The sequence below is a fragment of the Symphodus melops genome, assembly GCF_947650265.1.
Source record: "Symphodus melops genome assembly, chromosome: 6".
In the NCBI taxonomy this organism is placed as follows: Eukaryota; Metazoa; Chordata; class Actinopteri; order Labriformes; family Labridae; genus Symphodus; species Symphodus melops.
Genome location: NC_136696.1, coordinates 25,975,228 through 25,997,414, shown reverse-complemented (window position 1 = coordinate 25,997,414; position 22,187 = coordinate 25,975,228). Strand labels below are relative to the sequence as shown.

Below are 22,187 nucleotides of genomic sequence, written 5' to 3'. Positions count from 1 at the left end.
TTGCCTCTTCTGTCTGCAGACACGACTCTGGCTGCAGAGGCAAGCAGGGCAGCGAGCTGCCCACTGAGGCGTCTCCCTCCTGGGCCAGGGTGAAGGCGCTGCTGGTGCAGAGCGCTGCAAATCTCTGGATCGGCACTAGAGGGGGCCACCTGCTGCTGCTGGAGCTGAGCAAACTGCAGACGCTGCAGGTCATCGGCCCCAGCTGCGGTTCCATCCGCTGCATGGCCTCCGCACTCATAGGTTAGTGCTGAAGCTTCTCTGGGTGACAATCCAACACCAGAGCGGATCGTGTAACGTCATGTTGTCTGTCTGTGCAGCATTTTTAATTTGATGAAACCTGAGTGCCTTTAAGCAAGGCAAGTATATTTAGACAGCACATTTCAACTACAGAGCAATTCAAAGTGCATCATGACAGAGGAAAGAAAAGAAACATTAAAATATAAAATGTAAAAATCAGTGAAATTAATAAAACTTCAAACATGTTCAAGTAAAAATAATTCAAACAAAATGAATTGAAGTAAAAATACAAATAGGATTAAAGTTACTCTACAGGCGTCCCATTCTCTAAATAATCTTATTTCTGTTTATTTTCGGGCTTTTATGATATCTAAACGGGGAATGACATGAAGCCACAGGTCGTATTCGAACCCGTGCCGTCCGCTTCCATACATTTAACCAGTAGGCCAACGTGCCCCCCAATAATCCTCATCTGTAATCACCATGAACCGACTGTGATTGTTATTCTTCGTACTGTACGTCCATCCTTTCCTTCTCTCCTTTGTTGTGGAGTGAACTTACTGTGTCCAAATAAACGGGTCGGTCTCGCTGATTACAGAAACGCTGAACTGGAAGAATGTGGTTCTGGTTTTGGGCAGAAGACTCCCGCAGGACAAGAATCATTTCGGTGAGTGTGACGGTTTTATTATCTGTCGGATTCCTCTGTGCTGGTCTCACGTGTGACTTTGTCTGCGGTCTCAGACGAGGAGTCGGTGCTGATGGTGTGGAACAGCACGCTGCCGATGGAGGTCAAAGACCTGAAGAAACACTGTGAGAAGAGAGGGCAGATCGCCGCCAAGATGAGAGAGCAGCTGCTTCCCGACTGAGCCCACACGCGTGAATGTACGTAGAAACGCTTAAATGAACAAACTATGGAGGGAATCATGCAGGGTTCACATTTTTGATCTAATTCTGCAGCATAACAGACCCTGTGAATAAATGTGGCAGATTTGATTTGATTGTGTTACGAGTGACATGGTGCAGGGTTTACTGTTGTAAAATCACCCTGCAGACTCGTTTCACTGAACTATTCGGTCGTCACAGTGAACACAGGTTTGTTTGATTTCAGATACTTCTGCCTGTTCCTCTCATTGCCCGCACTTCTTTTACGTCTGCTCACTCCTTTTGACATTCGTCGATGTTCAAGGCCGTTTCAAAAACAAAAGGAAGCATGAAGAATCTGTGCAGCACAGTTCAGTCGATTCAACACTCCAAGGCTCTCTCTGGAAACGATTGAAACGCCTTCTTTCTGTTTCTGTCTCGACGTGGTCGTTTGGCCGTTAAAAAAACACACTTGATCAGGTTTTTAGCATCGAGCCTCATCAGGAGGAAGAAGTCCTGTAGAAGAAGGACATTGTCTTAGACTGTGTGTTCAGATCATTCTCATTCATCATGTGCATTATTACTTTTCAGTCCTGCGTTCACATTAATGATGGATTACACCTGTTCACACCACGTGCAGTAGAAGTAGTAATATCAGGTACACTTGTCTTTTAATTGTTGTTTTTCACAGACTTGACGGAAAAGGGATCGAGGTGTCTGCAGGTGACACTGAAGGAGACGTCTTACCTCATTTTCTGACAGCCATATGAACTTTATTTTGCACTTTGACCCTTAAAGACAATGAACTGAATGACGACGAGACAATCCCGAGAATTTCAAGGAATCAAGTGAATGAGGACAACTGAAAAGACGACACTCCGTCGTGCTGACGATCGATCTGAGACGTCTCTCTGAGAAAGGACACAGATGTTCTGGTGTGTGCGTGAGCTGTGCAGATGTTCAGTCAGACCTGCTGACTCCTAATGAGTGTTTGTTTACTCGTGCCATAACAGACAAAACAAACAGAAAACTGGAAAGAAAGCCAAAGGAAAATTCTTTTAAAACTTGTATATTTGATTATTTATTCTGTACTTGAGCACACGTTCACTCCACAGCTGAAGGATTTGTCACATGCTGCCTGATTTTTACACCGCTTGTCTGTAAACTGTTTGTGATGGAGAGTAAATATTATTTGAGGTTCTGTGATGGATGTTTATTTTGTGTCGGTGCATTATTTAAAGAAAAGAAGAGTGGAGGCCGGATAGTGAAAGTGAAACACCTACTACGTTTAAGTTTCAGCTTCTTACATGTACGTTTTATAATCGTGACTCTTTTTTTTAACAGTAAAATATTCGCAGTCAGAGGCGTCATTAGAGTGGGGTCAAAGGTCATTCTCTAAAACCGTGAAGAATTAAGATATTTTCTGCATTTTGAAACCTTTACAATCATTTTTTTTTTTTTATTTCTCGATCAGTCTGAGAGTCTGAAGAAACCGCAGACTCCTCCGTTACCCATAATGCAACATCTGCCATCTGGCCCAAGGAAAGACCACCGCTCCGTAAAAGACAGAAGAAATGACAAACATGAGTTTCAGGGTCTGGACCATATTTGATCTTTAATCTTGATGGGGGGGAAAAAAAGACATTACATTTGAAGCCATTTCATGGAAAAAAAAAATTATTTACACGGAGGACTCGGTCCTCACAAACATAGACAGCACATTAGTAAAAAACAAAGACGTGGGAGTTAAGGATTTGCAGTACCTCTGAACCTTAAAAACATGATGTTCTGATATCCAAACTATCAAGATAAATATATTTATAATATTTATATTGTATTTACAGAATACCTTAAATATACAACATCTGTCATGTATTCTATAAACAAATATAAACTACTTAGGCACACTTTGTCGCAGACAATCATGGGAGTGATTCTCAAAGGCCATCTTTTTGCTGTTTGCGCTCGGTTCATCTCGACTTTCTTGCATCATTACGCTATCCGGAGCGGCGACACTGCTAATGATCTCAGTACTTGTTGTCCAGCAGTAAGGTTAGTCATATTGAACACAAGTTACAGATCTATTCAGCAGGACTTGAGGCTGGCGTGATTTACACTGCCCATAGACACAGCTTCAGTCCCAAGTCTCTCCTCCAACCCTCTCGCTTGCTTTCTTCTTTGCAGATTTGTTTAGTTTGTTCAAGTAGGCCCGGTGGTGCAGACCACCTTATTGCTTACACCTTTTAAATGACCTGCAAAGAAGGGGGGGGCGATCAAACGGTGGAGGGAGAACGAGCTAGAGGAGAGTTTGGGACACAGCCAAAAGCAAAGGAGAGAAGGATAAGACGAGGATGACATTTATTCCCACACTTTTTTTTTTTTGTTATGTTTCAGTAGACGGCTAAGGTTCAGAGATGACAAAAAAAAATATAGCAGCTACGATATCTACAAGGAATATACAGTACAAGTGAAATATACATCAATGTTATAGCCAACTAAACGCACGCAGAGGGGTGGAGGGGGAGGAAAGGCCAGTTTAGCGGGGCTTATTTTACAGTCAGTCTATAAGTCCGACTCGGGAATATCTGGCATGTCGGCCATCAGGTAACCGATGCCATAACGGCCGTTTGGAGCGGTGTCAGCCTCAGGACCGCCACCGTTGCTCTGCTTGCGGTAGATGCTGTTCCCAGGCATGGGTGAGGGCGCCTCGCTGGGTGACTTGCCGTGGATCAGGCTGGCGTCGTCGTCCTCCCCCGGCCGAGCGCTCTCCTTGATGATGCGGCCCTTCTTGTAGGAGACGGAGGAGAGTCCGCTCGTGTTCTCGTCGATGACGTTGAAGTAGCGCAGGCCGAAGACCACGGGCACGGGCATGATGGCCATCACCACCAGGGAGATGCAGACCACGATGCCCCATGGAGGGAAAATCAAGGACTGCTCCATGGCCTGGAGGGTAAAAACATCAAAAAAAGTTGGTAAGTGGTTTTAAATGTTGAAATGTTTTTTTTCAGTTATTTCTCCGTGCTGATTATAGTGAGCAGTAGGACCGCTTAAATAGCAGGAATGCAGGCCTGGAGTATTTAAAGTATTAAGCAGGGCTGGTTCACCCCCCACAGTATCTTGTGATCAGTTTATTCAGTAGACACTGGTTTATACAAAAGCCTGCTTCATGAACTACACAGAATTGAATGTCGAATCACACTTTTCCTTCGAGGCTGAGGTGGTCTTTAAACAAAAAGTCTATTTGTGTTTTGTGCCCACAAAAAGTAGTCCAACATTCTGCAGTTTCATACATGTGAGTGTCATTCTGATATTGCAATATCTAATATAATCATATATTTGTAGACTTTAGGTTGGAAGTTAAAAGTTACAGAAATATGTCAGACATGTATAAATGGAAAGGCTGATTTTATTAATGTTTTACGATAATGTTTTTAGAGAATAATCCCAGTATCAAAAAACAATTGGGACACTAAAAATGTAAAGAAAATGTGTCCTGGTTGTTGCTGAATCATATTTAATTCAAACAGGCAAAATTCCAGTTCTTCACTATTCAAACCAGAAGCTCGTAATGGTTTTTTTAAAGATTTATTTTGGCATAGTTGCCTTTATTATAGAGGGAGGAAAGTAGACAGGTGGAAATGGAGAGAGAGAGAGAGAGAGAGAGAGAGAGAGAGAGAGAGAGAGAGAGAGGAGAGAGACGTGCGGGGGAGGAGCCACAGGCTGGACGCGAGCCGCGTGAGGACTATGGTCTGGATGCATGGGGACGCACGCACTGCCACTGAGCCCTCAGCTCTTCATGTTTTGAATTCGATATCAGCCAATTGAAGTGTCCAAACATGTCTGAGAAGGAGCATGTCTCACAGTGTCCAAACATCACGTTGGATATTGTAAGTGTTTCTTTGTTTTCAGTCTAAATGTTAAATGATGACGGAGGAGTCAGGAGTCTACCTGAAGGCATTGAGAGTCTGACCTTCATGAACCACAATGACCAATCATTAAATAAATCCAAGTCACAGTGATGATTAGTTCAGCTGCAGGTAAACTTCATTAGCTTCTTCGGTGTGAGCCCCACATGCATGTACAGTATGTGTTCCTTCCTGCTGAACCGCTCATGTGACCAGCTTCTCTTGATCATCAAGCTGCCTGCAGAGCTTCTACTGTGGCTCTACATCCTATTGTTAGTCTGAAGGACGGAGATGCATGAATGTTTGTTTGTCATTTTTAAACGACTGCATCATCACTTTGAACCCTTTAATTGGCTTTGTACTTGTTCCTGGTTTTGTAACAAGTGAGACAACTTCCACCCCCATTGAACCCGGGTCCCACGAGAGACGAGGCCGAGCTCTGACTCACCTCCTCCTGTATCCAGGCACTGTAACTGGGGGGCGTCATAGCCAGCTGGACGAAGCTGGAGCCCAGGAGAACAAGAAGCAGGATGGGCGTGATGTACTTCCACATGTAGTAGTAGAAGCGGTACGGTGTGAAGCCCAGCATGTCCTTCAAGTCTTCAAAGAACCTGAGGGGGGGGACAGAGAGCGACACAGCAAGAGGTGAGATCAGATGTTTGTGGTAAAGAATTCATTATTGTTTCAGAATTCTGCTTTATGGTCTTTTTATGCTATTTATATGGCTTTTGTGTAATTGTCTTATTCAAACCAAATACAAAAAGAATGGTTCCAGAAATAGCTGCCTTCAGGAACAGTGATACTCACAACATGTGGTGTGTGACGCTGCCATAAGTTCAGACTGTTACGCTATGCAAGGTCAAACGAACCAAGTTAACTTTGCATTTAATATACAAAAGCCGATTTATACTATTATTATTTTGTACACAATATTTCCTGTACAGGTTCCCTCTTTGCTCAATAAATGCAGCACATTTTAACATATGAAAATAATAATGGGGCGTTCTTATAAATCCAGTTAATTCAAGTTCTTTGGCCTCTAAAGTTTATGCTTCAAATAATGAGTTATTCAGACGTTAATATGCAGATGATACTGTGCTGTACTTTGTTATCAGTCTTATTTCCTTCTGTTGTCGTCAACTCTGCCCAGATGAATCTACTGATCGATCAACGTGGCCTCAGAGCTTTGAGGCCCGGTGCTGGCTTCAGATTCAAAGGTTTTGGAGTTGGGACGCCTCTCTGCATGTTGTTGTGTGAAGTTACATTAGTTTTGAGTTGATCTTTGTTCGTTTAGTTTATCTGTTAATAAATGGACATTGGGTTGACTTTGGTAAGGTGTTTTATTGGGTCTGTTGGTTCTCGTCAGCCCCCTATAGGGCCGTAACACCTGTCAAGTCATGTCAAGTTTCTGCGTTTCAAATAACGAGTGATTCTTTCAGAGTTTGCCGATATGCCGACGATCATGTGGTGTACTTACTTATCGATCCCGTAAACCCAAGCGACTGCCACGTTCTCCAGCACCACCACTATGAGCAGAGGCAAAGTAGCAGAGTAGTCGTCAAACATGGCCACAAAGTAGTTCCCTGAGCGCTGAACGAACAGGAGCCCGATGGAGAAGGCCAACACGCAGCATCCCACTGCAAGAGAGGAGCAGGTTAGTTACTGTGCGTGCTGTTATAGTCAGTGTGAGACGTCAAGGTCTATATTTAAAGTTACATCAATAAAATATCTCTCTCTTCAAAAGAAAAGTAATTACACTCAAAGTGTGACTCTCATCTGCTGTAAAGTTATTGCCAAGTTGACCCGTTTAAAAAACGGGTAAATGTGGAAATACTCAAATTAATATTACACAACCTAAGCTGTCTGGGTAAGCTGCAGAGTCTGTATCCCATTTCCTGTTTCCTAATAGTAATATTGCTTCAGATTTAATGGACATACTGGGAAGACAACCTCAATATTCACCATACAGGAAGTCTGCAGAGCACTATTTGCAATCCTGCATCAAGTGACTCATGTGAGATATCTTACAAACAACACCTGCATGGATGTACCCAATACTATTACAACATTCCTTCAGATTGCAGGCTTGCTTGCAAACAAATGAAATAAGAGGCATCTCAAACCTGTAAGAAATTCCTTGCGGACTTTGAAAGTGTCTATCAGTGGAGTGAGGATGCCCTCAATGGTGCCGAACATGCTGCCCAGGCCAAGGTTAACCAGCATGAGGAAGAACATGACGGACCAGAAGGGCGAGGCTGGGAAGTGCGTCATGGCCTCTGTGAAGGCAATGAAAGCCAAGCCTGTGCCTTGGACCGCCTGTGGTAGATGGAGAGAAAAAGAAAGGAGATGTTGTTCTAGTTTTGACGTTGTGCTAAGCTAAGCTAACACCCTGTTAGCCATGATGTTCACAGCACAGGTATGGGAGTCGGCCTTTCATCCAAATCTGAAGCAACTGTTGACATTTCATTTTGTAAACCTTATTGAGCTCGTCCTCGATGCTGCAGGATTCCAGTCCCAGTTTAGGAAAGTCGGCCTCCTTCCCCATTTTGATGACGTTAAAGGTCTCGATGTAATCCACATTGCTGATCTGGGTGGGATGAGTGAGGTTGATATGGTGGGGGATCAGGCTTGCTTCAATCATGCCGTTTTCCGTCAACGACACAATCTTCTTGAAGTTCCTAAAAAAAAGAAAAAAGAAAAAAAAAGAAATCATTAATCGTTAGCAGCTGTTGCTAATTGTGTAAAGCGTTCCCTTTTATCGTGCTGCACATCTTCATCAGCTGAAATCATAGATGAACCCCTTGATGGTCTGCAGGACACACTGGTGCAGTGTAAGAAGAAGAAGAAGAGAAGAAGCTCCTACTCACAGATCGACACACTTGGTGATCATGATGTTGGCTTTAAAGCCCAGCACGGCGAACACCACCAGGGTGGCCAGCACAGAGGTGAAGAAATTAATAAAAGACACCAAGACGGCGTCAAAGTGGCAGTTGTTGTCCCGCTTGTTGTAGCTGGAAAAGGCGATGACGCCGCCGAAGCCGAGGCCCAGAGCGAAGAAGACCTGGGTTGCAGCTTCTCTCCAAACCTTCGGCTCCAACATGATCTCCAACTGGAAGCGTGACACACACAGGTACGAGGCTGAGTTTGTTTAAGGGAAACAGTTATTCCTGTTTTCATATAAAGTTATTCACGTGTCATTCGCTCACTGATTTTTTTAATGATTATGAATGCTGCCCTTATGCTAACTAACCTACACAGCCTGATGATCTGATGAAAATGAATACAAAGTGCATCTTACAGACAAGAGAATTCAGATTTGCATCATTTGGCAAATGTTAATACAAGCATTTGGGGACAATGTATGTAGATGTAAAAAAAAAATCTTTATGATTTTGTATATATAAGATGAATATCACTCTCCAGTCTAAAAACCCAATCCTGTTATTCCAAGTGTTTATTTCTGTCCGTATTTTGCTGATTCTCATTCTCGTCTCTTTTCAAATGGCAGCTGGCATCTTGACAGTTTCCTGGTGCTGGATTTCAAAATGCTCGGAGTAGGAACAAAGCAGAGCAGAAGCGCAGCAGGACTTTGATGAACACGGGAGAAGACAGAGACGGAGCGTTTTCTTTTGAAGTCTTGAGATGTCAACTGTCGAGACTGAGCAGACACGTGACGCGGACGGACGGACACGCTCTGCTGTGGGAGAGCGTCTTTTTGGCTGGTTGGTTACATAAAACCTCAGTTGACTCCTGCAGTTTCCATGGTGATATGATTCTGCAGCCTGAGGTGCCATTGGCCTGTTACTGCTAAAGAGCCAGCCAATCACAGCGCAGATATAATTTTTGAGTTCAGACAACCTTTTTTTTTCCAACAGCCATTGGACTTCTTTCAACTGTCTGGTTTGTAATGCACAAAGCCCTCATGTGCACTCCTAACTGTTAGTGTTTAAATAAAGTTCATTTGTATGGCACCAGTCATGAATAAAATAACATATTTTAAAAAGGAGAAATTTTCTTTTCTTCAGGAGACGTAGCAGATGAATAAAGGCGGATATCCAAGCTGGATGGTTCCACACGGGTTTCATCAAAAACAGCTTCAAGGATGAAACAATAAGTCGACTGAAAGAAAATTCACAGGTAACGTTGACCGAGAAAACAGGATTTGATTCCCTTTTGTCATATAAAATCAAACCCTAATGAGGCGCAGATGGTCCAGCGGTGAGGTCGCACCCCATGTACAGAAGTCTTGGTTAAAGTCCGACCCTGGTTTCTAACAGGCATAAAAAGCCCAAAACTAAATCTTAAAAATCTTTGTTCCCCATTATTTCATCAGACTAAATGAGATTTGAAAACATCACCTGCAAACTCCGGAGTGTGCACATGTCACTAGTTTGAGCATTTTAAACACACAATAATTGGTAGATTAGAAAAAGACTGTAAAAAGTTACCTTGGGTGTGAACATGTGTCGAATCCCATCCATGGAGCCCTCAAGCAGCAGAGCACGCACCAGGAAGCAAATCAGCACAACGTACGGGAACAGGGAGCTGAAGTACATCACCTGCAAGAAAAGAAACCCTTAGTCCTGTTAAACCGCTAAAACACTCGGCTATAAATAGCAGGAGCAAGTTATAAGGGCACTCGTCAGGTTTTATGGAGCCTTAATTCTACCTCAGAAGAATAACACTGAGACTTAAAGCCATACATGAAGACAGATAAATAAAACATTACAGTTTGTTACCATAATGATCAGATGATCAGTGGATGTAGACAGAAATAAACATACTTGGAGATATAACTGAAGACAACATGTAGCATAACAATTAAAATACTACATCCAGGCCTGGAAGTTGGATAAGCTCTAAACCGTAACCCAACATTTATGTCCATTAAAATATCAGTTAAATACAGATAACATAGAGATACGCTTTAAAAAAAACATCAAAAATCATGATGTAGTAATATCACAAACTGATTGACTCTGCATTTTATTGAAGTTCCTGTTCATCCAACAGAGAGAGAAGAGGAAACCTCTGTTTTATGAAGATGACGGTTCAATGCAGGTAAAAACATGTGAATGAAAACTTTTATTGCTCCGAGGGGGATTTGACTCATAGAACACTAAACAAACAAACATTTAGAAGACAGCAGAAAAAAACCCACACTATAGTTAACATTATCTTCCTTTTCTCCTCATGTGTTCCTTGTTTGATTAGATTCTGCCTCTTTGTTACAGTTTCAGACAAACAATATTTTCTCGACTTCATGTCATGCATCTTTGACATCATCACTCACAGCGCACGTGGTGATGACTTCATGTACCATAGAACTCAGCAGAGGACCCAGGTCTGATCTGGGATAGCTGCAGAGCCTGGGCAAGACCCTTCGTCCAATTATCTTGCTAATTAGACAGCGGGCCTCCTTCTCCTCCTCCTCCTCTGTTTAGACGCGGGAACACTTGAAAGGCTGAGACGCCTGACTCAGACGCTCGCCTGTGACATGTTGCTTTATAGGCTGAGCATTGTGGTTTGGGTGCAGGCATTGAGAGATAGTTTGGGGCTGAGTCATACTCTTGTTTAGTGAGATTCAGAGACCTCGAGGCTCTTACATGGTGGTCCATACTCGCTCTGAAGGAGAGAGTGTAATGTGCCTTTGTCCTCTTCTAATGTATAGGCCTTAACACACTGAACAAACTCGCATTCAAGCAAGTGTATTTGTCCGATTTTCAGTCTAAAATATCTCTATTAAGATATAAAACACAGAAACAAAGCAGCCTGCATGACCACGGGAATTCAAACGTACATGTTGAGTGTTTTAGAATTAGCTGTACTTTCATCTCATTGAAAAACTCACGTAAAATCTGCTCGCCCCACCAGTAGACTTTTTTTTTTACTTGTTACAGGCAATGGAGGCTTTTGTGTGATTTATATCTTGAAATAAGATTTTTATTTTTTTTTATCTGGACCTATTGAATGAATGTGGCTCAAAATAAGTGAAACTAGATGTTTCTGATGAGCGACTAGACAAAGAAAAAAAAAAACCTTTGCAGGAAACCACACTGGGGAAATCCCTGCTGTGTATTTGCCACACATTTTTACAAAGACATAAATGTGTTATTGAGCTACACAGTAGATAGATATAGATACACTTAGTTCGTTAGATGAGACCTGTGAGATTTTTTTTTTTTGGTGGACACAGTGATGACCTTGGTCAGCACAAAGCCAGACAGGCTGCTGTTCTGCTTGTCTGCGTGTGATAAGCAGATATTTACAGCTTTGTAACCTCTACGAAAGGAGAGAATGAAAGATGAAATGTCGGGGCTGATAACATGTGCTGCTTGCAAAGGTCACACTCTGACAACTGCTCTGTTACCTTCATGAACTCACAGAGAAAAAGTTTCAGAATTACAGGCATACATGCTTGTCTTCATGCACTGAGTGTCAGTAATCTAAAGATTATTTTGGACATCTAAAAGTTGTCATTTTTCTGCAGATTGATATTGATTTATATAAATAAATAAAATAAAGATTGATACTTGATCTGGTGTTGGGGCGACTTCAAAAAACACTTGAAATTCATCATTTTTTAATCGCTCCCCTCCCCCCCTCCATCTCCTTTTTGACACACTCTTGACAATCAAGCCAAGCCAAAAGAGCGCGTATAACCATGGTAACCAAAATGGTCTGATCCCTTTCACGCCCACCCACACACACACACACACACACAAAAAGGGGAGAGAAATGCAGATCGCTGTGGGGATATTCTTCGGGGAGGCTTTGTGAACACGGATGGAGAGGGCATTAATATTCTTTTGTGGCGCACAGGGCTGATTAAAACTTCAAAGACACTTGGAGTTGGCCCCTTCCAGGGAACGTTCATGCCCAATACAACTGTGGCCAACTGAAAAGGCCATCCAGACATGCCAGGTAGTCGGAGGAACACCATCTGGCAAAACTGTACCATTAACAAGCAACTTGGGTGGTTCCTTTTTGCCTGTTTTTGCCCCAATATGAGCATCTTAGTTTTAGCTATTCATTTCAGTCTGTGGATGTGAGCGGAAGGACTTGCACAACCTTTGTGTCTCTGACAGCGACTGCAGCCATGATGGTGATTGTGACAGTGATTGTGGTTATCAGAGACATTTCTTGCCAGGCTGCAGCATGTGGCTGGCAGGGGAAATGAGACTGTCTAGCTCCGCTAAGCCACGGTGGCACAGGCCAAGATTAAAGCACCTCTTGTTGTTCAAGGCGTCCATCTTGTTTTGTCTGCAGCTGTTGATGAGTGAATGCAGCGTGAAAGACAAGGACCCGTTAGAGCCAAGCAAACAGCAGACAGCTGCTGGGATTAGACTCGAGTTAAGGACAATATATTTGGAGCCAAGGCGGGAAAACTCATTGAGCTATTTCAACTCAAATAATTCAAATCTAATAATTAGACTTCTTTTTTAACATTCAAACACTTTCTTCAAAGCTTGTTCGACCATTGACAACATAAAATAAATCATCTATAAATGTATCAAGAGATAGTTGGAATAAATGGTCGAGCAAGGCCAAGATCCGAAGAAACCTTTTACGGCTAAGCAGACAACCTTCAGCGTTAGCCTTCTTGTCATTGGCTGCTAGCTGTTTCTTTTTCTCACGTTAGCGTCTCTTCAGTTTAGTTGCAGGTTAAAAACAAACAAACAAAAGGGCTGCAGAGTAAGGAGTCAATTGTCCAAGGTTTTTGTTCAAATATTACGACTTATTCAAGTAAGTTATGTTCAGAGAAATTCTGTATTTAAGCTTGACCTTAAACGCTGTTGTGACCCAGCCCAGGTCTGGCATAAGAAGTCGGTATAAAACCGAAATCAAATGACTTCCCTATCAAAGCTTACTTTCTAGGAAGATTAGGAAGTTTCACCAATTTTTTCCAATTAGCGCAAGCTAGTCGGTGACCTCAGGAGCACATCGGGCTAATGCTTGTCATATGATATGGGAAAGTGTGTAATGATAGAGATCACCTGTAAAAAGAGAGCAGTGGGGTGAGCATGCAAGCAAACACCAACCTTTTGGCCAATGAGCTAATCCCTTCCGGATGCTAGTCACGCTACTGTCAGCTTTACTGTTCTAAGATAAAGTAAGCTAATCCAGAAATCCCACACAAGATCACATGAGGTCTCAGGCTGGTTTCTGAAGCTATATCATTAGGAAAATTAGTCAAGTCCTATTACAGTAGTCATTTAGTGTCTTTTAACCAGGCACAAATACCTCTCACACTTTGTGAGCCTTTTACCTTAGAAGCTAGCGGATAATGTGTGAGAGGACTTTCCAAAACACTTGGCAAGAAACGGCCTTTTGTTTCTGTCACTGTTCCCTATTTTTTTTTTTCAGGGTACAAAAGTTGTATTTGAGTAGTTAAGTAGGCCAAGCTGCCAGCCAAGATTTGAGGGCAGCTGTAGTAAGCCACTTCTTATGTTCTTTTCCTCTCTCGCTCCCACAAACTGCCTCATCTTCTGACCAATTCCCCACTTGTAATTGTGATTTTTTTCCAGCAAGTGAAAACCTCGGAGTGTAAGAAGCAGACGTGCTAACAGAAAACCAAATCTTCCTTACCTTCCCAGAAGACTGAATTCCCTTGATCATGGCGAGGCAAACCATCGACCAGGCAGCCAGCAGACACAGAGTCATCTTCCAGTTGAGTCCTCCCCCCTCCGAGATGCTGTCAGAGATGTTAAGAGCCTCACGATACCAGTAGTAGGTGGTGGCCGAACTCTTCTCACACTCTGGCTCCACATCTATCAAACAAAATGGTGGAGGTGAACTCTGAGCTCAGCAGCCCTGAGGGAGCGGCCTCAATATATCATTTTCTCACATGTGGTGGTCTTGTTCTTGACGAGTGGACACTCATGCCATGGCAGAGGCTGCTGGAAGGACTGGGAGAAGTAAAACAGGCTCCAGCTGATGATGACATTGTAGTAGAGAGCGACGAAGAAGCACACCTGCAGGCAAGAAGGGCAAGTCAAAGAAGACCCACAGCAAACACGTAACTGGTCTAAACAATCCACCCTCCATCCCCTCCTGTGCTCCGGTTAAATTCAGAGACAACTATTTGTGCAAAACACCATGAAGGAGTTTTGGCTGATAAAAGGTAATTTAAGGTGTATCACACACGTTCTGGTTTATAGTACCAAAAGGGGACTGTCACTTTCGGCTGGAAAAATTGAGGACACCTGTTTTCGTGGTCAATTTTTCAAATTTTTTTCAACACAAAAAAATCACTGTAGATTCGCTTTCTAAAACTTTTTAGAGAATTGCCAAAAAAGATTTTTGTATGTAAATTATCAAAGTGGGGACCGCTAGTCTTATTTATGTTATAAAACAAACTTTGTAAGATATGAATTATTCATTTCAAACCTTTGTTCATAAAGTTGCAAATTGTTTCTTTACATTCACTAAAACAAAATGTAAAGAAGCAATTTTGCATTTATTGTCACTCGTTTCCATAGCAACAGGTAAACTGAACCCCTTCTGTCGTCATTACTCAGTCCTTGTTCCACACTTTGTGATATAGACGAGCTGATTGAAGAGCCGCTGTAGGACTCACCACACAGCTGGCAAAGCCGATGCCGCCCAGGCGAGGGCTGATGTAGTTCCAAACCCCGATGCTGCCCCTGCGGATGCGCTGTCCCACCGCCAGCTCCAGGAAGAACAGCGGGATGCCAATCAGGATCAGCAGGATGAGATAGGGCACCAGGTAGGCTCCTACCAGTCAAAACAACACAGACAGCACGATGAAATGAGGTGCGCATACAGACTGTGTCATCAGATAACTGTGTGGTGACCCCAATTCAGTTCAGAGAAAACATACACCGGTTTTTCCTAATCTCTCGATCTGCCACATGCTTACTATAGCTCACACACACACACAGCTAATGCGTTATAATCTTCAACTATCCTTCCTCTTCATGTTGCCTTGATCGAGACTAAAAACTGAAAACACGCAGCAGCTTCTGTAACTTTATTTATGATTGAAGCGTCTGCTGTGCTGCCTAATGTGCACCTCGACTTTAAACATCCCTGCCAGTGCGCGGTGCAATCTAATAAACTGTAAAACCAGGAGAGATGCTGAAGTCTAACATTACCTAAATTACAGTGGGATTACTTTGAGGCGTTTTTACAAAGGGGGCATTCCTCTCTGGAATTAAAGTTTCAGGGTGAATGACTAACATCTAGACAGGCTGTAATAGAGCGGTGCAATAAAACACAGAGGGGTATGGCTCCTGTGACAGCAGAAGTGTCCACTACAACTTTGACTATTTTTTAGCGTTTTAACGTATTTTTACATTTGCTTTTACCTTTCTTTATGATGTTTTGGATGTAATGTATTTTACTAAAGTTACTGTACAGCACTTGGCTGTTCTAAATGTGCTATATAAATACAGTTGACTTGACTTGACGAGAGTAAACCCAGGCACATGATGGCTGAAGAAGACCTGGGGAACCTTGAAGTCTTTGTTTAGAAGATAAGGCTGATGGTCTCACGTGTTCAGCAGTTTACAGTGTAAAGTACAGGAAGTGAGGTGATGATCATTTTTACACCCTCAAACACGTAAAATGAAAATAAACTATTGCATCATTCTAAAACTGCACGCCACTAATGGAAAAGCCAGACGGGTAAGTTCTTGAAAGCTAATTTTTTTGATGTTGTGTTTCTGGGTTAACATCCCCCATGCCGCCGTGTCACTACGCTCAGGTTCAGGTTAGACCACAGCTTCAAATGAGGACGGAAAGACTGAGTGTAATGTTTGCGTAATTGATGACGGCGTCAAAACTTCCTCCATAGGTGTATTTGTTTTAAGATTGGTTTCATCACAGTTTATTGTTTTCACCTGGCAGGATGTTCATTCAGATCCTTTCCTGCTGTCCCTCCCAGGTTCGGCTTCGATGGGAGTGGTCACAGACAGGATGTGTATGTCTGTTTGTTTTAAGCCAATGTGTTTGTGTATGGACAGTAAGCTACTAGGTTTCTCATATTAAAACATCCAATACTGGTTCACTGAGTGCACGGTTCATTCTGAGAGGAGGCTTTGACATCCGCAAGCATCAAAAAGCCCTCTGGTTTCCATTGTCTTTGAAATCCCTCAACCGTCTCCTTTGGACTTTTCCAACACTTTGATGACACTTAGAAAAAGCAAACAGCGTGATAAGAGCTCATTTCATCTTTTTCTTATAATAGCTTCGTGGTTCGCTTCACTTACGGTACATAAATGTGGGAGGAAAAGCATTGTGCAAATCAGGGACGTTTCTGCATTTTTCAGCAGCACCATCATTACGATGTGCAAGGACTGTCTCAAAACTTCCAAATCACATGATATCAAATGATAGTATCACTAAAGTTCTTCTGTTTAGCTCACTGTAGTAGTATTAACACAAATATATTTATCTATTGAAACACTTACAAGCATCTTATAAAAGTTTAATATGCTTGTATTGTACCCAATAATAACATGTGGGATTAATGTCATACATCCAGTATGAGCAGAAAGGAGACATTCAACATATCTCTCATTATACGACACGTGTTTCCATCTCAGTTTTTTTTAACAAGCTTCACAATGTGTGTAAAAAAAAAAGCATAGCAGGTTAGTTACCATGGAGAGCCAGATGCAAGAAAAGGTGTTTTGGGAGTTATTTTTTGTCACAAAGGATCCTGGAGTAAGATAAAAGATGTAGATGGAGTGCGCGCACACACACACACACACACACACACACACACACACACACACACAGACCTGTCCCCGTTTAATCTAATTACAGTTGAACACAGCAGGCTGACCAGAGCTGATTAGAACAGACCTGAAAAACATGAAAGAGTCTAATGAGAGGTGCTGACTTGAACTGAGGTCCCCCAGCTCACACACACACACACACACACACACACACACACTCACACACACACATACAGTCTTACAATACAAACAGGGGAGCATCATTCTGCACAGACCCAGTGGAGCCCTCTGTTTCTGACCAGACTGAAAAATCAAAAACATGATCAGTCAGTTATATCTGAATCAGTACGGACTCTTTAAAGTGCATAGAGCTAAGTCTAACACTTATCAATATTTACTTTAGGAAACAAGAACTTTGCTTTAACATAGCTCTAATTTTTCTGTTTTTAAGTGGGTTTATTTTTTTTTTTTAAGTGTGCCAACTTGTAAGACTGTATAACCTTGTGTTTTAAAAGTTGCACTTTTGCACACGTCAAAGACAAATTTCTGCCTTTGCATGCAAAATTAAACAAAGTATCTGCTATACTATTCTGTCCTAATATCAAATAGTCAGAGCTATCGTTTGCTACAGAGAGCGTTAGGTTTGCAAATCTAAGAAAAATCATACTTAATGATTAAAATAAGGTTCACTTCAAATCATTGTATTCCAGAGTTAGCCTTTAAAAATGGACAAAATCCATCATGTCATCACATTTATAAATGTGTGACTGTGATGTGGAAATCCAAATGTCAGTAAAACATGAAGAGTACGAGACAGCTGGATCTAAAGACTGGTTAACGACCTAGTTTCCATGTAGACATGCAAAGAAATTGATTGGCCGCGTTAATTGTTCTTGTGCATCAAATGTGTCGTTGGAGCTCGGAGAGGAACAGGAATCAATACTGTTGTGGAAAAACACACGTATGCATAGCACATGTAAACCAACTTGACTCAGATCACATATACACATGTGCTGTGTGGACGACCTGGAGGAGACGGTTTCATTTAATCAGCTTTAGTGAGCTCGACCTAATCTCCAGGTGGGAAGAGCAACAACTTATCACCTTCCTCGAACACATTATAAACCCTGCAGTGAGTGAGCCCTCATGTTATTCCAACAGCACTTTGTGTGGAGGGTTAAAATACAGATAAGTTCAACTGAGGGAATTATGGGAAATGTGGTTTGATTGCAGCTTTTAATGTTGCTCTTAAACTTAAATGCTCAGAACCACAGCTGTTCATGAAATGATTTCCTGAATTTGGACATTTTTACGAGGTCACATCTTAGCGAAGCTGCTGTGAGAGACGCAGACGCTCACATGGCTCTCCGAAAGGTCACTGCGCAGTTTTTTAAAGACCAAACAGGAAGTCTTCCACTCCATCTTTCAAAGAAAAGCACACACATCAGTCTATTTATGATCTATTTATCACAGAACCTGTATCTGTGGCATGCTTCTTAATACACATTTAAAAACTAACCATTATGAGTCAAGCTTCCAAGAAGTACAGTGAGAGAAGTTGTGACTATTCGAGGGTATCTTGTTGGTCTGTCTTACGATGTCATTTCTTAACACAGCACGGTTCAGATGTGTTTATAAACGTGGACAATTGAAATGATGCTGTTGTAATAAAAGTCACATTCTCATTGTCTGAAAAGCTGCATCACACACCAAAAGAGGAAGACTGCTTCTGTTATCTGAGAATAAGAGAAATGCATTTTCATGCACAAGTCTAATTTTACAGAGAAAGAGGCAGCTGACTTTACACAAGGCCATAAACACGTCTGTCCATACAACACACACACACACACACACACACACACACACACACACATAAACTAAGCTCTTTACCTTCAATAATAAAAAAATATTATTGTTATTGATTTAATACTGGTTCCCAAATGATGGTAAGATTATAAAAGGTTGTGCTCAGTTTGCATTTGCTGGCTAATCACACGTTTATTGTAAAAACTCGATTATTTAGAACTCCACTGAAAATAATATAGTACATCAGTATCAGTTTTATTCTTACTCAACTCTGACTCTTCTTGCGTAGTAGCGTCACATTCACATTTTTCTCATATATGTCAGCCATTATTACCGGCATTCTGGGCGTGCACACTTTTGGTTTCACCTTCACGTAAAAGTTGGCCAACCTGTTGTCTGAGTGTGCTTCTTCTTAATACTTGGTGTTTCTTGACCCTGCGTGATGTTGTTGTACAGTAACTATGTTGTTGCATGTTGCTGGTGAATGTACAGTAAATTGTTATATTGAAACTTAAAAAAAAATCGTAGGAGCACCGACCCAACCACCTGAGAGATTCAATGAGTGCTGATATAGATCCCCACATCACCGGGACTTTCCACAGTATGCATCACTCCACCTCCGCCAGGTTTTCCGAATACAGCCAATCAATCATATCCCTCAGCATCACACAACACTATAATTTCTACTGGAATGGCTATCATTAAGTTCATTACTTTTTCCATTTTGTCAGCTATAACCATGCCAGTGAAATCTTAACTCACCCCCTCCATTCTTCTGACACAGGTAAGGGAACCTCCAGACGTTGCCCAGGCCTACAGAGAAGCCAACCTGGGCCAAGATGTACTGGAGCTTGCTGTTCCAGGCCGGGCGTTCCTCCTCCTCGCCATCCGAGCCCCCTTCCTCGACATCAAACTCTTTCCCATCCCCTTCATGGTTATTGACGATCAACGAGGTTTTCTTGAAGGAATCGTCGCAGGCGTCCTCATTGGAAAGCAGGTCCTTGTGAGACTCTGTGACATCCTCGTCAAGCTCTCTCTTGACGGCCTTGCTGTTTTTGGGCATTTGATAAAGCAAACAAGTGCAAGAGGTGGAACGTCTTTTTTTGGTTGTCAAGCTGAAAGGGCAAGGCCAGGCGTGTGCGAAAAGTCACAGTTTGAACTTTGACTGTGCAAAGGTGCAAGTTTTTTTTTGTTTTTGTTTTTTTAAAGGAGTTTTGGTTCAGTTTTTGAGAACAGTTTTTGGAAGATGAGGTTGATCAGGGAGTTCTTACTTCTTCATTATCACCAAATGTCTGAGGAGAAAACAGAGACAAAAAAAGCAGTAAATACAATTAAAATACCCAAGGAGGATTTAGTGAAGCCTTGTCATTGATAAAACGCAAAGAATGGCTTCTGCTCAGATCTCAGATTTAGTCATTGGTTTGGTTTAAGTTCCTGTAGTCTCTAATCTGCTGCCATAAATTTTTCTGTGACTGCTTTCACCCTGAATGAACTCTGTGCAACCAAAGTCAGCTAGGTTTGGCAAATGAGGAAAAGATGGGACTTTTTTATGAACTATTTCTTTTTAATGAGCTGTGGTTAAATTACAACCCAAACATTTCACACAAGACATTAGCGATTTGATCCAAGACCAATAAAACAAAAGTGTTGAGTAAGGTTAAGTTGCTGAATAACTGGAGCAGCACAGTCGTGTCTGATTTTTATAGTTTTTGATTTATAGGAAATATTACAAAAGTTTTTAAAGTCCATTAATCCACCACACAATCTAATCTGACTCTGCAAAAAGTCCATTAAGAGAATTATTGCTTTATCCCGGGTATGCATGAGTTATTTCTCACATGAAAATCACATGGCTGGCTTTGGCAGCTACATCGATGAGGATAATTTTTATTGCAACTGCTTATTCTGTGGGATAAGAAACGCCTGGGAACATTAGCCTGCCGGTGGACGGTGACTCGGACAGGGACAGGTCGTGGTATGGAGACTATCGTGTTTCCAGCCTCCTGAATTATTGAAGGGAGAAGGGCATTTGCATACCAACCCAAACACTTCTTTTCACCGCGGCTCCCTGGGATGGGAAAAGCCCCGAATATGCTCAATGATATCTTCTAAAATACAAAAAAAAAAAAAAAAAGCATGAGCAGAGTGTGCTGGGTTTATCTGAGGACAGAGGAAACAGTAGTAGGTGTCCTCTCTTTTTTGTCCTGCAGAAGAAGAGGCTGTTGTGATATTTTCTCATTAAGTAGCACTCAGTATGATGATTAACAGCATTCATATTCAACCAAAGGGTGGATCAAGGTGCGCAATGTTCATCTCTTTACAACATCAAACATGATCCTACTACATCTTACACATCCCCAAGCCCTCACATACTTTCATATAACGCCACGGAACAGAAACATGCCCCCCCCCCCCATTTTGAGGATTAAGTGATTAATAGCTTTGATTTAACGCTTCCAGATTAGCCTCGTTTGTATGAGGCAAGGGGCCTCCGTTTCATAATCCAGTGAACGCAAGGAGCGAGGATGCTGAGTAACCTTCACTGCAATCCGTATGGAGGCTGTAAGACTAAAAAAAGGCGTCGCAATAGTAGTGTAACGTTAAATCTTACAGTAGCTTTAAATAGGGCTTTGTCTGGGTTTATGCTGGTGGGATGACTGAGCGCTCAGTCTGCACATGACTAAGGACTGATGACGATTCAATGGCAATGAGGGAGAAAAATGCGGATAAAACAATGAATTACGCACAACAATGAGGAAACACACACCGGTGCAATGTGGCTCGTCGTTGTACCAATTGGCACAAATTGTTCCCTCAGGAATGCTAATTTTGTGTCCCTCCCTCCTCCCAGCCTTCACGACATCCATGTGAGATGTTTCATCATTCGCTGGTCAGCCACATCCTACAGTATGCGCACTGGTACCCCATGCAGTCAGCACACACACACACACACACACACACACACTCTTACATCCACACACACCATCATGCAATGCCTTAAACACTAGCCTTATATAACCCATTAAAGATGCAGTGGATGGTACTCACCAGTTTTGAGTAACAGTCGTCCTTTTTCTGAAATGATGCGTCTCAAGGAATGAAATTGTGAGAGCACATGCACGGGGCAGACATTATGAATGTGCGTCTGAATGAACCAGGCCAACCAGTGAGTGAGTGAGAGAGCGCGTGAGGGAGTGAGTGCTGCTCAGACTCCGGCTGCCTCTCCTCTTTATCTGTGCCAGAAACACGACGCGCTGAAAGAGGGGAGTCCGCCTTCCAGCTCCCTCTGATTGGCTCCTTTATGACACATCAATCATGCTCATCTTACTGAAAAAACGTCAACAACTCTCTGGTATGAATACATACAAATAAACGTGCTGACAAATTTTAGATTTAAGGTGTAACTGGGATCGTTGAATCCGCAAACCCCCATATAAGTCTACTTGGTACAGTCCACTATGAAATGTGCCTCATGGAGGATTGCAATGTGCCTCTGTTTATAAATGCTCCTTTTTACATTTTGGTGTTTAATAATTTGGAAATTATGCCGATTTATTTTAATTGTGCCGTATGCTATGCACGTTTAGGTTCCTTTTTAGGCTTTTAACGAGCAAAAAAGAAACTGAGGTTTTGGTTCAAGGTCGTAAATCGCGCGTGATCCACCCGCGCAATG

At 42.2% G+C, this 22,187-nt stretch overlaps 2 protein-coding genes across 3 annotated transcripts in view; one reads left to right on the top strand and one right to left on the bottom strand.

Moving 5' to 3' along the window:
- lrrk2 (leucine-rich repeat kinase 2) overlaps positions 1 to 2,304 on the top strand; it is a 28,326-nt gene extending 26,022 nt beyond the window's left edge. For both annotated transcript variants that reach the window (XM_079346890.1, XM_079346889.1), the window contains exons 49-52: positions 38 to 240; positions 836 to 904; positions 979 to 1,119; positions 1,790 to 2,304. In XM_079346890.1, the coding sequence (XP_079203016.1) occupies positions 38 to 240; positions 836 to 904; positions 979 to 1,103 (397 nt within the window). In that variant the 3' untranslated portion in view covers positions 1,104 to 1,119; positions 1,790 to 2,304. The remainder of the gene's footprint in view (positions 1 to 37; positions 241 to 835; positions 905 to 978; positions 1,120 to 1,789) is intronic.
- Positions 2,305 to 2,696: 392 nt separating this feature from the next.
- On the bottom strand, positions 2,697 to 21,709 carry slc6a15 (solute carrier family 6 member 15). The gene is made up of 12 exons (XM_079346891.1): positions 21,563 to 21,709; positions 19,277 to 19,806; positions 14,584 to 14,741; positions 13,852 to 13,978; positions 13,593 to 13,774; positions 9,452 to 9,562; positions 7,871 to 8,112; positions 7,480 to 7,681; positions 7,127 to 7,319; positions 6,481 to 6,640; positions 5,452 to 5,614; positions 2,697 to 4,041 (listed from the first exon to the last, which is right to left on the bottom strand). The coding sequence occupies exons 2-12, from the start codon at positions 19,575 to 19,577 to the stop codon at positions 3,661 to 3,663; spliced, it is 2,220 nt and encodes a 739-aa protein (XP_079203017.1). The 5' UTR covers positions 19,578 to 19,806; positions 21,563 to 21,709; the 3' UTR covers positions 2,697 to 3,660.
- Between the last annotated feature and the right edge of the window lie 478 nt (positions 21,710 to 22,187).